The sequence below is a fragment of the Petaurus breviceps genome, unplaced genomic scaffold, assembly GCF_028583685.1.
Source record: "Petaurus breviceps papuanus isolate PSGF00001 unplaced genomic scaffold, PetGlider_PUasm1.0 90760, whole genome shotgun sequence".
In the NCBI taxonomy this organism is placed as follows: domain Eukaryota; kingdom Metazoa; phylum Chordata; class Mammalia; order Diprotodontia; family Petauridae; genus Petaurus; species Petaurus breviceps.
In genome coordinates this window covers 8,963,841-8,977,285 of record NW_027187338.1, presented here as the reverse complement: position 1 = coordinate 8,977,285, position 13,445 = coordinate 8,963,841, and the positions used below count along the sequence as shown (strand labels likewise).

General features: G+C 54.4%; 1 protein-coding gene across 1 annotated transcript in view; it reads left to right on the top strand.

The window, feature by feature from the left end:
* The window catches only part of ADGRB2 (adhesion G protein-coupled receptor B2), a 54,727-nt gene that overhangs the window by 36,439 nt on the left and 4,843 nt on the right, over positions 1-13,445 (top strand). Inside the window, 11 exon segments of the mRNA XM_069068053.1 lie at positions 379-482; positions 887-989; positions 1,745-1,895; positions 2,696-2,765; positions 3,592-3,658; positions 3,885-3,970; positions 4,538-4,639; positions 6,587-6,758; positions 8,244-8,339; positions 8,881-8,920; positions 9,496-10,115. Coding sequence (XP_068924154.1) covers positions 379-482; positions 887-989; positions 1,745-1,895; positions 2,696-2,765; positions 3,592-3,658; positions 3,885-3,970; positions 4,538-4,639; positions 6,587-6,758; positions 8,244-8,339; positions 8,881-8,920; positions 9,496-10,115 — 1,611 coding nt within the window.

Here is a 13,445-nt window from a genome sequence, read left to right as displayed (position 1 = left end):
CTCAGTTCCCTCCTAGCTCTGACCTTCTGTGTTCTAAGGACCCTCCTAGCCCTGACATCCTGTATTCTAAGGACCTTCCTAGCCCTGACCTTCTGTGTTCTAAGTTCCCTCCCAGCTCTGACCCCCTGTGTTCTAAGGGCCCTCCCCCTCTGACCCGTGTGTTTGGAGGCCCCTCTTGGCTCTGACATGCTCTGTAGGACTCCTGTGACTGGCACATGGCATCACCAGCATGGACAGTCCTATCTGACCCCGTCCCCAGTAGAGGACATCTGGGGCAGTGTGTGGGTAGAACTACAGCGCAGAGCTGCCTCTTCTCCGAGCACCCCCCCCCGCCCGTCCCTGTCCGCTGCTCCCTGACGCCCCCTCTCTCTGGCCTAGAGTCTGGAGCTCTCAGGCGCCCCCTCCGTGCCCCTCATGATCGGCTGCGCTGTCTCCTGCATGGCCCTGCTCACCCTTCTTGCCATCTATGCTGCCTTTTGGAGGTGGGTGCATGCACGTGAGGGCCGAGGCACAGTGGGCGCATGGGTTCAGGGGCAAGGGAGGGAGGTGATTGGGGGCTGAGATAGAGGCTTTTCACCTTTGCCCCTGTCAGGTGAGAGAACCCTGGAATTTAGAGTCTAGAGTCCTGGGTTCTAGATCCTAGTTCCACCCATAACAACCATATGACTTGTAGGCAAGTCCCTTTCTTTCCTCTCAGGGCATCAGCTTCCTCCTCTGTGAAAGGGGCACAATAACACCTGGGCTGCCTACGGGGCTGCTGTAAAGAAGGCCCTTTTGAAGGCAAAGCAGTGTAGGCGTGTGAGGGCTGGTAGGGAGGGGAGGACCAGCCCAGGTGCCCCGGACCCTGCAGAGCGGGCGCCTCTTCCCACGCCTTTTCTGTCCCCAGATTCATCAAGTCCGAGCGCTCCATCATCCTCCTGAATTTCTGCGTCTCCATCCTGGCTTCCAACGTGCTCATCCTGGTGGGGCAGTCCCAGATTCTGAGCAAGGCAGGTGTCAGGGGGCCTCTGCTGGCATCTCTGCGCACACGTGGGGGTCTGTGCGTGCGTACGCATGTGTGCGTATGCACCGGTTAGTCCAAGCACACCTCCCTCTTGCCGTGACAGCAGAGGCTCTGAGCCTGTGTCTGTCCCTGGAGCTGCGTCTGCGCGTGGGTGGCCTGCCCGCCTCTCCCGGCTGCCTGTGCATGTCACCAGGCCTGTGTCGTGCTGTGTGTGGGTGTTGGAAGTTGGGGGCGCTCTGCGAGGCTGCTGGGGAGAGGGAGGGATGGGGCCCAGCACCTTCACGCTCCGCAGGAGCCTGAGGCAGCTGCCAGGTGGCCGTGCCCACTCCACTTGAGAACACAGCAGAGACACACCTGAAGAAGACAGGCAGTACAGACGTAAAAGGGGCATCACATTTGGAATCAAGGGGCCTGGGTTCAAATTCTGACGGTTGCTTATTAGTGGTAGCATGCTCCCTCTAAGTGGCGAGGGTTCTGGAATCAAGAGGTGCTTGGTTTCCAGCTCTTGCCTCCCACACTAATTAGCTTTGGGGCCAGGCCTCTCTAAGCCTCGGTTTCCCTGTGTGTTAAATTAAGGAGAATCGGCCTGACTAGGTCTCAGGTCCCTTTTGGTGCTGGGCCCCATGATGGCATGACCTCATTGGCCATCAGGCCCGGCATCTGTCACGCCAGCTGAGCAGAGGCTCTCCTCCACTGGGAGAGGGACCGGCTGGGGGAACAGGTGCCTCCCTCCTGTTCCAGGGTGTCTGCACCATGACGGCCGCCTTCCTGCACTTCTTCTTCCTCTCCTCCTTCTGCTGGGTGCTCACAGAGGCCTGGCAGTCCTACCTGTCCGTCATCGGCCGTATCCGTACGCGCCTTGTCCGCAAGCGCTTCCTCTGCCTGGGGTGGGGTGAGTGAGGCTGGGGGGAGGCCGACTCAGGGGACTCTGTCCAGGGGGCCTGGGGACCCATCTTCACTCCAGCTCTGCTGCCTGTGTGGCCTTGGGCAAACGCTTCACCTCCGGGCCTCATCTCCTTGGCTATGACATAAGGAGGCTGAATTAGGCAACTTCTGAGGGTGCCCTCTGGCTCTAGGTCTGATATCCTGGGGTTTCCAAGAAAAATGGAATCCGGGGCTGACAGGTGGGTGGGGGTGCTGAGTTAGCCTAGAAGGTAAACCTGGGTGGGCCACTGGATCGGCATAAGCTTTGGAGAAACCTGGGAAAGGTACCTGGGCTGACAGTCAGGAGGCTTGAGTTCCGATCTCACCCTTAGCTTGTTGTGACCTTGGGGGCCCCTGTGTGGGCCTCTGCCTCCCAGAGGGCTGTTGTGAGGGAGGGCAAGGCCAGGAGCTTGTGGCTTTTACTGTCATCCCAGCCCCTGGATCTGGTGCCCCCGCCACTGAGCATGTGTCCTGGGGCGAGGGCTCAGGACCAAGAAGGAGAGCAGAAGGGGCCATGGGAGTCAGCCCACCAAGCTGGGAGTTCAAATCCTAGCTCTTCCACAAACTCATCATTATCACCTTTGGGGCCTCAATTTTCCCATTTGTAAAATGAGGGGTTGGATTGTACCCCTCACTGGGAGTCAGGTGTACATGATGGCTAACATTGTGTATCTCTCTGTCCCTAGAGACTGGGGGAGGATCCTGGCCTCCCTGGCCTGTCCTCTCTCCTTCCCTTTCTTCTGCCTTCTGACCTCCCTTTTTCCCCAGGTTTGCCTGCCCTGGTGGTGGCTGTGTCCGTTGGCTTCACCCGGACGAAAGGCTACGGCACAGCCAGCTAGTACGTGAGATGCTTAGAGAAGGGGGGTGTACTTGAACTCAGGGCTGGGGATGGGGGCAGGTGTAAGGTATCAGGTTCTTTAGGGAGGGAGGAGGAGAGGATCACTTATTAAACACACTCTGTGCTGGGCACCCCACTAAGTTCTAGGGATACAAAGAATGAAATGGTCCCTGCCCTCATGGAGCTTTTAGTCTAGGTGAGGACACACACACACACACACACACACACATATACTCGAATGGACAAAATGAAGACAAGCTGCTAGCTTGGGAGGGAGAGTCAGAGCAGCTTTGGGGGGGATCAGGAAAGGCTTCATGGAGGAGTTCCTTGCTCTGAGGCTTAAAGGAGACGAGGGGTTCCAAGGTGGGAGATGAGCTCCGGCCCAGGAGTCAGCCAGACCTGGGTTCTGGTTACAGTCTGTCTCCAGCTCACTGTGTGACATGGGGCAAGCCCCTCTCCATGCCTCAGTTTTCCCGGATGTACAATGAGGGGGGGGAGACTTGGTCTCTCAGACCCCCCTGGCAGTAAAGTTCTATGACAGTGTCTAAAAGCTTTGAGATATATGAAATACCATACAGATATGAAATTGGGACTGCTCGTGAGTGATGGGACATGATGTGATGGGTATTAGTACACAGAGAGAGTTGGATACCTGGGGTGGTTTGGCTGAGTAGGGACCAGAATGGGATATGGGGGAGGGAGGGTGTGAGGAGCTCCATCTCCCTAAGCCTCAGTTTACCTATATGTAAAATGAGGATGTCCTTCTTAAGTGACAGACTATGTCCTAGGGTCTCTTCTGCCTCTGACAGTATGTTCTGTGTCACAGCTGCTGGCTCTCCCTGGAGGGGGGGCTTCTCTACGCCTTCGTGGGTCCCGCAGCGGTCATTGTCCTGGTATGTGTTCCTTGTCCTTGGGCAGGGCTTTGGGGCACACTGAGGGTGGAGGGGCCTGACAGGGTCAGCGTAGCCATACCTCTGCCTCCAGGGAACTTGAGCCATCCCAGTATGACTCTGTCAGTCCTGGGAAGGAGTGGATCTCTGTCCTCCACACTTCACGCCCCTGACATGGAGGGTACTTTGTGATCCCCTTTGTCCCCCTTTCCTCCCTGCTCTTTTTCAGGTGAATATGCTCATCGGAATCATCGTCTTCAACAAACTCATGACCCGGGATGGAATTTCAGACAAGTCTAAGAAGCAGCGAGCTGCGTAAGCTAGACCCGGGTCCTGGGCCCTGCCTTCTCCTGCCCACTGCTGTAGGAACTCTGGGTCCTGCCATCCTGAACCCTGGCATTCGGGGGTGTCGAGGGGGCGTCCCCAGGGGGCCTGAGCTGTGAAGAGGCTCCCCCACACTCAGGGCCTACGGCTGTTAACATAGGCACACACACAGAGCTCAAGAGGGAAGGAGGGCAGGAGTGAAACAATCAATCTGAAAGAGTGCCAGACTTGAGATCAGGAGACCTGGGTTCAGATCCTAGTTCCCAAAGCTTTGAGCTAGAGACCTTCTTTTGGCCTCAGTTTCCTCATCTGTAAAGTGGGGCTAATGGCACTATGTGCCACCTACCTCATGGGGCTTCTTCGAGGCCATAAGGTGGTCTAGGAGCGCAGGCAGTTTTGGTGACAACCAGGGCTGTGGCCTTGCCCACACTAACCGGGCTCTCTCTTTCTCTCGTCTGCCCTTCCCCTCCCCACCGCTCCGGGGGTGGCTCTGCCTCTGTCTCTCCCTGGTTTTCCGTCCGTCCGTCCCTCTCCTCCCCTGTGTCTGTGCCCCCCAAGCCCGCAGCGGCTCCCCTGTGCCAGCCTCCTCCTCCTCCCCTGCTCGGCCTGTGGAATGGTCCCCAGCCCCCTGCTCAGCTCGGTCACAGCCAGGAATGCCATGTTAGTCCTGCCCCACGGGCGGGGGTAGGTGGGGAGAGGGGGGATTGGGCGGAGGGTGGGGGAGTGGGGGCTGGAGCCGGGAGAGCTCAGGGACCTCCAGGGATCCCAGGTGCCCCTTCCTGAAGAAGGGGACCCAGAGAACAGGCACCTCCTTCTCCCTCCAGCCTGTCCTGTCTCCTTGCTCTAAAACCTGAGAACCAAAGACTCTTGGGGCTGCCATTGAAGTCCAAGGACCTGGGTTAAGTCCATTGAAGTCCAAGGACATCTCAGTTACTCCTGTGTGTCCTTAGACAATTCACTTCCCTTAACCCTCATCTCAGTTTTCTTCTCCTTTAAAAAAATGGGGGGAGGGTTGGCCTCGCAGATCTGTAAAGCCCCTTCCTACCCTCAATCCTTTGAAAACTATAGAAGGGCACCTCAGAGGGTAGCCTGTACTTAAGCAGAAACCGTACTTGTATCACCTTTGGCAAGTAAGTGGTCAATTCTGTCTCTGCTTGAAGACCTCTGGTGATAGAGGGCTCACTACCTTGCAGAACGTAGCCCATTCTCTGCACCTTCTACCCATGGCTTCCACTGCCTTCTGGGGCTGAGGGGAGCAAGAGTCTGGCCTGCCTTTGTTAGGACAGCCTTTCACATACTTAAAGACTAATATATTATCTATCAGCCCCCTCCCACTGATCCTCCACTTTTCTTATCTAAGCTAAACACCCCTAGTTCTTTCTATTGATCTTGGGGCGGGGTCTCCAGGCCCCTCAACATCTTCCAGCTCATCAGTGTCTCACTTATGATGCTGTGAGTCCAGACAGACCTCTGGTCTGACCCTTGCCATCCTCATGGGATCTGCCAGAGCCATTGACTGCTAATGCCAGTGGGGGGGGGGGTGGCCAGGTAGAAGCAGGATGTGAGTGGGGACCTCCCTGAGCCCTGTCCTGGGATCTTGCCAGCCATTTTCTTTCTTCCCCTTGGGCCTGGGGGCCCTCTCAGTGCTTTTCCTCTCCCTTTCTCTCTGCCCCTCAGCCCTGGGGCTGGAGCAGGGAGAGGGAGGGGAAGTAAGGCAGGGCATCTGCATGCAGCAGGGACTGATGATGTCCTTGGGCATCCTGGGGCTCAGTCCCCAGGGACCAACCAGGTCTGGGGAGGGAGTGGTTGAGGGGGAGGAGCGTGTGTTTGAGATGGACTCATCTCCTTGCCCTTTCATTAGTCTTTTACCCTCCTATTTTTCTCTCTTCATTTTGTCTCTGTCTTTCTTTCAGTCTCAGAGTTTTTCTCTGTCTCTGTCTCTTTCTCTCTATCTCTCTCTCTCTCTGTGTCTCTGTCTCTTTCTGTCTCTCTGTCTCTGTCTCTGTCTCTCTGTCTCTCTGTCTCTCTGTCTCTGTCTCTGTCTCTGTCTCTCTCTCTCTCTCTCACACACACACACACACACACACACACACACACACTTCTGTGTCTGTCTCATTCACAACGGCTCCCCCTTCCCTGCCTGTGTCCCTCCTTGTGGGCACATCGCCACTCACTTTCCTTGATGGTTTTCTCTTTGTGGTCTCTCTCTGGGAGGCCGCACAGCATGTTGAGAAAGGGACGGGTCTGAGATCGAGACCTTTGTTCACATCTTGCCTCTGATCCTTAAAGCCTGCGACTTTAGGCAGGTTGATTAACTTCTCGGTGCCTCAGTTTCCCATTCTGTAAAATGAGAGTATCGCACCTTCCGAGGTCTCTTCCAGCTCCATCATCTGTGGTCTCTGTGTTTGTCTCCGGATCTCTCTGGGTCTTGGGTTTTTCTGTGTCTGTCTCTCTTTGACTCTGGGCTGGAGATCTCTCAGCTGCCTCCTTTCTGCCCAGTCATCTTGGAGGGATCCCTGCGGCTTGAGCCCCGGCCTCCCACCCTCTGCCCAGGAGGCTGAGCAGAGGGGCTAACGGGCCTATTCGGGAATCCTCTCCTCGCTGCAGGGCCTCGCTCTGGAGCTCCTGTGTGGTGCTACCGCTGCTGGCCCTCACCTGGATGTCCGCCGTCCTGGCCATGACCGACCGGCGCTCCGTCCTCTTCCAGGTCCTCTTCGCCATCTTCAACTCTGTGCAGGGTTTCGTCATCATCGCCGTCCACTGCTTTCTTCGAAGAGAGGTGGGAGCCCCAATCGTGCTGCCCAGCTCGGGCTCCCAGGGCCTCTGTCTCTGGAAGACGTTTTCTCTGATGGCTCACCCCATTGTACAGAGGGAGGGGGTAAGGCCCAGAGAGGAAAAGGGCCTGGTCCTGAGGTCACAGAGAGTATTGGAGATGGGTGCTGGACATAGGGACCCCCACCTACCAGGCTGGGCACCTCCACTAGGCAGACTGGTCACTGATCAAGGTTCAGTCTTACCCATATGGCCGTGTCCTTGGAACTCTTTGAGGCTCAGGCAGCAAATGGAAGAGAACAGAGATGCTGGAGGGCTGAGAGCTCTGTCCCTGGTTTTGTGGTAGATGAAGGAAATCTCCATGGCACAGTGGATAGAGCACTGAACTTGTAATCAGGAAGACCCCAATTCAAGTCCAGTCCTAGACACTTACTGGCTGTGTGACCCTGGGCAAGTCACTTCTCTGTGTTTGCCTTAGTTTCCTCATCTGTAAAATGAGCTGGAGAAGGAAATGGCAAACCATTCTTTGGCAAGAAAACCCCAAACGGGGTCACAGAGAGTAGGACATGAGGTTCCCTTTCTGGATGATTGTCCAGCATTGTGCTGTCAGTGTTCCCCAAGCTCCCAGCCCACTGTCTCCCTGTCCCCAACCCCAGTCTTTCTGTGGCATATCTCTCTCTCTTCCTTCCTCCCTCCTTCTCTCTCTCCCTCCCCCCTCCATTTCTCTCTGTCTCCTCTCTCTCCCCTCCCTCTCTCCGTCTTTCTCCCTCTCTCTTTCTCTCTCCCTCTGTCTCCTCTCTCTCTGTCTCTCTCTCCATCTTTCTCTGTCTCCCCTCTCCCCTCCCTCTCTCTCCATCTCTCTCTCCTCTCTTCCTCTCTCTCTCTCCATCTCTCTCCTTCTCTCTGTCTCTTCTTTCTGTCTCTCTCTCCATCTCTCTCCTCTCTGTCTCTCTCTCTCTCTCTCTCTCTCTCTCTCTGTCTCTCTCTCCACACACACACACACACACCTTCTATCTCTCCATCTCACCTTTCCCATTCTCCTCTAGCTTCTGGATATCTCTTGTCCAATGCCAGCGTCTCTTCAATCTTTTTCTCTCCTCAGTTTAAGCCTCCCCTCATCTATTGCTGCCATACCCCTCTATTCGCCAGTCTTTCTTATCTCTGTCTCTTCAGAGTAGAACAGGAAGTTCTGTTTTTTTGTTTTGCATTAGTGTGGGTAGGACAGCCCCCTCCCCCAGAGTGTGAGGAGGGAGAGTGGGGCTGCAGGGTGGGGAGGGTCTGAGATGGTGAGTAGCTGTTTCTGGGAAGAGAGAGGAGCTGAATTGGACCAGAGTGCCTGGGCAGCTCCCTCCATTCTGGGAGAGGACCTCGGTGTGTGCCTAATACCAGGATCCATTGGCCAGTTATGGTCTAGGAGCCCATCAGGCTCCCTGTGGCTTTTCTGCTGGGTCCAGGGGTGTTCATAGCCAGTGAGTGCCTCTTCCTGGCCTAGGTCCAAGATGTGGTGAAATGCCAGATTGGGGTTTGCAAGAGCCAGGAGAATGAGAACTCCCCTGGGTCCTGTAAGAATGGGCAGATCCAGGTCATGGTGAGTGATTTGGGCAGGGCAGGGCAGGGCACGGGGTCTCCCTGGGAGGTAGCTGGGGCCCATCCCCACTCCTCATGTCACTCTCCAGAATCTCTACTTCTCCTCATGTCATGTCACGTCAAGGGTTAACCTTGGGGAAGACTGAGAGCTATGTAGATGGAGCTAGCTCCTTGACTTCTGGGGTTGGGGGAAAGGATGGCAGAAGGGGGTCAGGCCTCATGGTATAAGAGGCTGACCTGGGAGAGCTGGGTTCTGGTCTCACCCTTGCTACTAATTTACTGGGTAACTTTGGGCAAGGCCTGCCTCCTTTCTGGGCCTCAGTTTCCCTGTGTGTAAAAAGAAGGGGTTGAATTTGATTTCTAAGGGGCCTCCTGGCTTAGGGTTACCTTCTGGCGCTGACACTGTCCTGTCTAGCTTCCTCCCACCAAGCTTTGGGGAATGGAGGAAGGGATGGTCTAGGGACAGAGGAGGAGAATATCTTCCTTCCACTGCCCCTTTCATGCTTTTCTCTTTTCCAATTCCCTCCCTTCTCTGCCTATAGACAGATTTTGAAAAGGATGTGGACTTGGCGTGTCAGACAGGTGAGAGTGGTGAGACCCCAGATGGGGAGGGAGGGAGCCTGGGTGGGAAAGGCGAAGCCTTTGCTAGCATCCTGGACATGGAGGGCTCCTCCTTCTGGGCCTCAAGGCTGTGGGGTCTCATGATAACTTGGCTATTCTGCCCAGGAATCTTTCGAGGTACCAGCACTGCCCAGGAAGAGGGGAGGGGACCCACTTTGGGCAGGAGGGATATATATGTGACATGTGGGGGAGGGGAGGGGAAGGAGGAGTGTGTATGTGTGTGAGGGAGAGAGGGGAGGGAGTTAGTGAGCATTAGGTAGCATTAGCGTGTTCTTATTAGAACATGGCCCAAACTGGGATCTGGTCCTGGCCCTGCCACTGAATTATTCTGTGACCCCTCCCTGGGCCTCAGAGTAGATGGTTGGTAAGCCCCTTCCATCTGTGACAGCACCTGGCCCTAAGCCCAGTACATTGTGGGTACCAGGCCCCTGCCTCCAGGTCTGCTCCGGGAGTGTGCTTTTGGGGAGGGGCTGATGCCCTTCAGAGTTCCTGAATCCACATCCTTTCCCCTCCCCCCAACATTTGCCCCCCACCAGTTCTGTTCAAGGAAGTCAACACGTGCAACCCTTCCACCATCACGGCCACGCTATCCCGCCTGTCGCTGGATGAGGATGAAGACTCCAAGCCTTGCCTCATGGGCACGGAAAGTGGGCTGAACTTCTCCCCACTGCCAGGCAACATCTTGGTGCCAATGCCAGTGCCCTCTCCTGGAGTAGGCGAGCCCCCCCACCCACATGACACCAACCCTGTATACATGTGTGGGGAGAGCAGCCTCAGGCAGCTGGACTATACCTGGCTGAGGTCTGGGGACCCCGGGAGTGAGGGAGAGTACACAGTGCTGCCCCGGAGGACTCTGAGCCTCCAACCTGGGGGCCGGGAGGAGACCAAGAGGGCCAGGCCCGAGGGCACCCCCCGTCGTGCAGGGAAGGGGCTGTCTCAGACAGAGGGCTACCCCAGCTTCCTGTCCGTGGACCATGTGGGCCTGGGCCTGGGCCCAGCCTATGGAACTCTGCAGAACCCCTATGGGGTGCCTTTCCAGCCCCCGCCCCCGGCTCCATCTGGCGCTCGCCAGGGCCCCACCCCCGAGCCTGGCGAACGCAGTCGCACCATGCCTCGAACTGTGCCCGGCTCCACCATGAAGCTGGGCTCTCTGGAGGTGAGGAGGCTGTTGGGGAGGGAGGGGCAGCAGAATCCCCAGTCCTGTGTGTCCTGCTGGGCCCTGCCAGCCTCTGTCGTTGGAGAAAACTGCTTCTCTTTGCCTTCTGGGCTAGGATCTTTCCTTGTTTATCCATAGTTTTCCAGCCTCCCTCAGATCCTTCAATTCCACTTAGTAACCCTCTCCCCACATGCAGAGAACCGTGTTCTGGGCTGGGGGTGGGGAATGCAACGTTTAGGAGAGGTCCAGGCCCTGCCCTCATGGAACTCAGCATCGAGTAATTCATGATCATTTATACCCAGATAAAAGGGCAGAGGGCAAACAAAGCAAAATCCAAGGTGAGGAGGCTAGTGTTCATCACAGGGGAGCTAGAGGGGTGAGGGAAATCAGGGAAGGCTTCCTGAAGTAGGCGGCATTTGAATTGGCCTTAAGAAGACAGGTCGAAAGACAAAAAAGGCAAGACAAGGCATGGGGACCAGTGTGGGCCAGTGCAGTGTCTTGAGAACACATGTTGAGGGAAAAGAAAAGAATTTAATTTGTCAGAAGCATAAAGTGCATGGGAAAAGTATGAGATAAGGCTGGAGAGGCAGAGCGATATTCACTCACTGAAGACCTTGAATGCCAGGCAAAGGAGTCTGAACTTTGCTCTGTAGGTGGTAGGGAACCAATTGATGATTTCTGAGCAGACAAGTGATGTAATCAGGAGAGTTATTCACAGAGATTATTCCAGCCAAGTAAAACAGATGGATTAGAGGGGGGAAGAGGATGGAGGTGGGAAGATCTGATGGGAGGCTGTCATGGTTGTCCTGGAGCCTGGTAAATGAGGGCCTCTATTATACTAGAGTGGGAGTAGAGATGAAGGGATGGGTTCTAGAGAGAATGTAAAGGTGGGAACCCCAGGACAGGATACAAGGTGAGAGAGAGGAGAGAATCTAAGGTAAACTTGAGGTTTGCCTGAGTAAATGGTGACAGAAATTTAAGAGAGAGGAAAATAAGTTTAAGGGAAAGCTCTCTGCCAGCTCTGACTTAGCTCCCCAGTTTAGATGATGGCATCCCTAATATTCATGAGCTTGTTTACTTATCACCCCCAAAATGGAGACTTTCTGTCTGTAATCAAAGCTTGGTTCCTCCCTTAAACTCGGGAGACTGACCCTGAGAAGTGTCAATAGGGCATGAACTTACTAATTGTTCTTCTCTAGCTCTACTATATCCTGGATAATTTTGGGATGATTCTTTGGTCCTTCTTTCCTATTTCCAGTCTTCTGAAGCAGTTCATAGAGGAGTCTGGGAGTGATGATGAAAGCTAGGTCTTAAAAAGACTGAATTAGAGAGAGGGCCAAGGGAGACACTGAAAGAAACTGTTTTGATGGTCTAAGCAAGAGGTGACAAAGGCCTAGATTTGGGTGGGGGGCTTTGGGAATGGAGAGGGGCCAGACAGAGAAGAGTGACATTTTGAAGGGAAAAAAGATGTTAGGGAAAGGAAGTTCAGAGATGAGGCTCAAGTTTTCAGTGCCATGAACAGATATAGTTCCAGTTGGAAGGAGGAGCAGGTCCAAGAGAGGATGTAGCCTTTTGGTCCAGATGTCACTGGGTTGGAATGTCCACTGGGATGCTCTGGGGACTGGGAGTTTGGGAGTCACTTATAAGCTGAAACCATGGGAGTGGATGGAATTGCCAAGGGAGAGAGTGGAGAGAAAGAGGGAAGAGAAGGAAGAGAAGAAAGGTCTGACATCTATGGGAAGAATGGTATCATGGAAGGAAGGGGCATCGTATCCAGAAGGAGGAGGTGGGCTGTGTAGTCAGGTGGTGTGGGACGGGGGAGGGAGGATGAAGAATGACTAAAGATCTGGCAGCCAGGAGGTCGCCACTGACCTTGAAATATTTTCAGTGGGAGGGGGGTGGAATGCAGCCAGATTAGAAAAGCAAGAAGGGAGATGGGAGGCAAGATGGGAAGCACTGCACTGGGAGCCAGGGCCACAGACCTGCTGTGTGTCCTTGGGCAGGCCTCTTCCTCTTTCGGGCCTCAGTTGTCTTCTCTGTAAAAATGAGGAGTTGGACTAGCTGATTGCTAAGGTTTCTTCAAGCTCTGAGATTCAATGACTTTGGGGCCTGGATGCAGGGAGAACGAAGAGGGTAGGCCCAGCCCAACCCAGCCCAATTGGCTGCTGGTTCTCAGAGTTTTGAGGCTAAGGGAGAGAGAGACAGAGAAGGAGGGAGAGAGACAAAAGAAGAGAGGGAGAGACAGAGACAGAAAAAGGGGGAGAGAGGAACAGAAGGAGAGAGGGATAGAGAGACAGAAAAAGAGGGAGAGAGACAGGGAGGAAGACAGACAGAGAGAGAGGAGGGGACAGAGAGAAAGCCAGAAAAAGGGGGAGAGAGTAACAGCAGAAGAGAGGGAGAGAGACAGAAAAAGAGGGAGAGAGACAGGGAGGAAGAGAGACAGAGAGAGACGGGGACAGAGAGAGAGACAGAAAAAGAGGGAGAGAGGAACAGAAGAAGAGAGGGAAAGAGACAGGGAGAGAGAGACAGAGAGAGGAGGAGACAGAGAGAGAGAGACAGAGAAAAAGAGGGACAGAGGGACAGAGCACAGGTGAACAAGCAAGCATGAGATCTCTTGGCAGGAGCTAGGTTTTCCTAGGATTTTAAGATTCAAAGCTAGAAGAAATCTTTGTTGTTCAGTCGTTTCGGTCGTGTCCAACTCTTTGTGACTCCATTTCAATTTTCTTAGCAGAGATACTAGAGTGGTTTGCCATTTCCTTCTCCAGCTCATTTTACAGATGAGGAAACTGAGGCAGACAGGGTAAAGTGACTTGTTCAAGGTTACACACCTGGGAAATATCTGAGGCCAGATTTGAACTCATGTCTTCCTGACTCCAGAACTCGTGCTCTATCTGCTGTGCCACCCAGAGATACTCTAATCCAACTCCTGCAGCTTGGCAGATCCTCATCTGGGCCAGGCCCAGGGAAGGCACTTGCCCAAGCTGTCATAGGTAGGAAGGAACAGAGCCAACTCTCAAACATAGGTCCTTTGATTTCAGATCTTTTGTCCTTTCTGGTTATACCATCCAAGCCAATCCAGCAGTCAGTCAATCAACAAACATCTCTTAAGGGCTTCCTGTTTGCCAGGTGCCATGTTAGATTCTGGAGATACAATGAAAAAGCAAAAATAGTTCCTGCCTTGAGGGAGTAGGAATAAAAATCGGGGTGGGATGGGATGCCCCTAGAAGCAGTCCCCATGGCTCCTGACCTTCTGTCTTTGGGCCTAATGAAACATCTTCCCAGTACACACACACACACACACACACACACACACACACACACACACACACA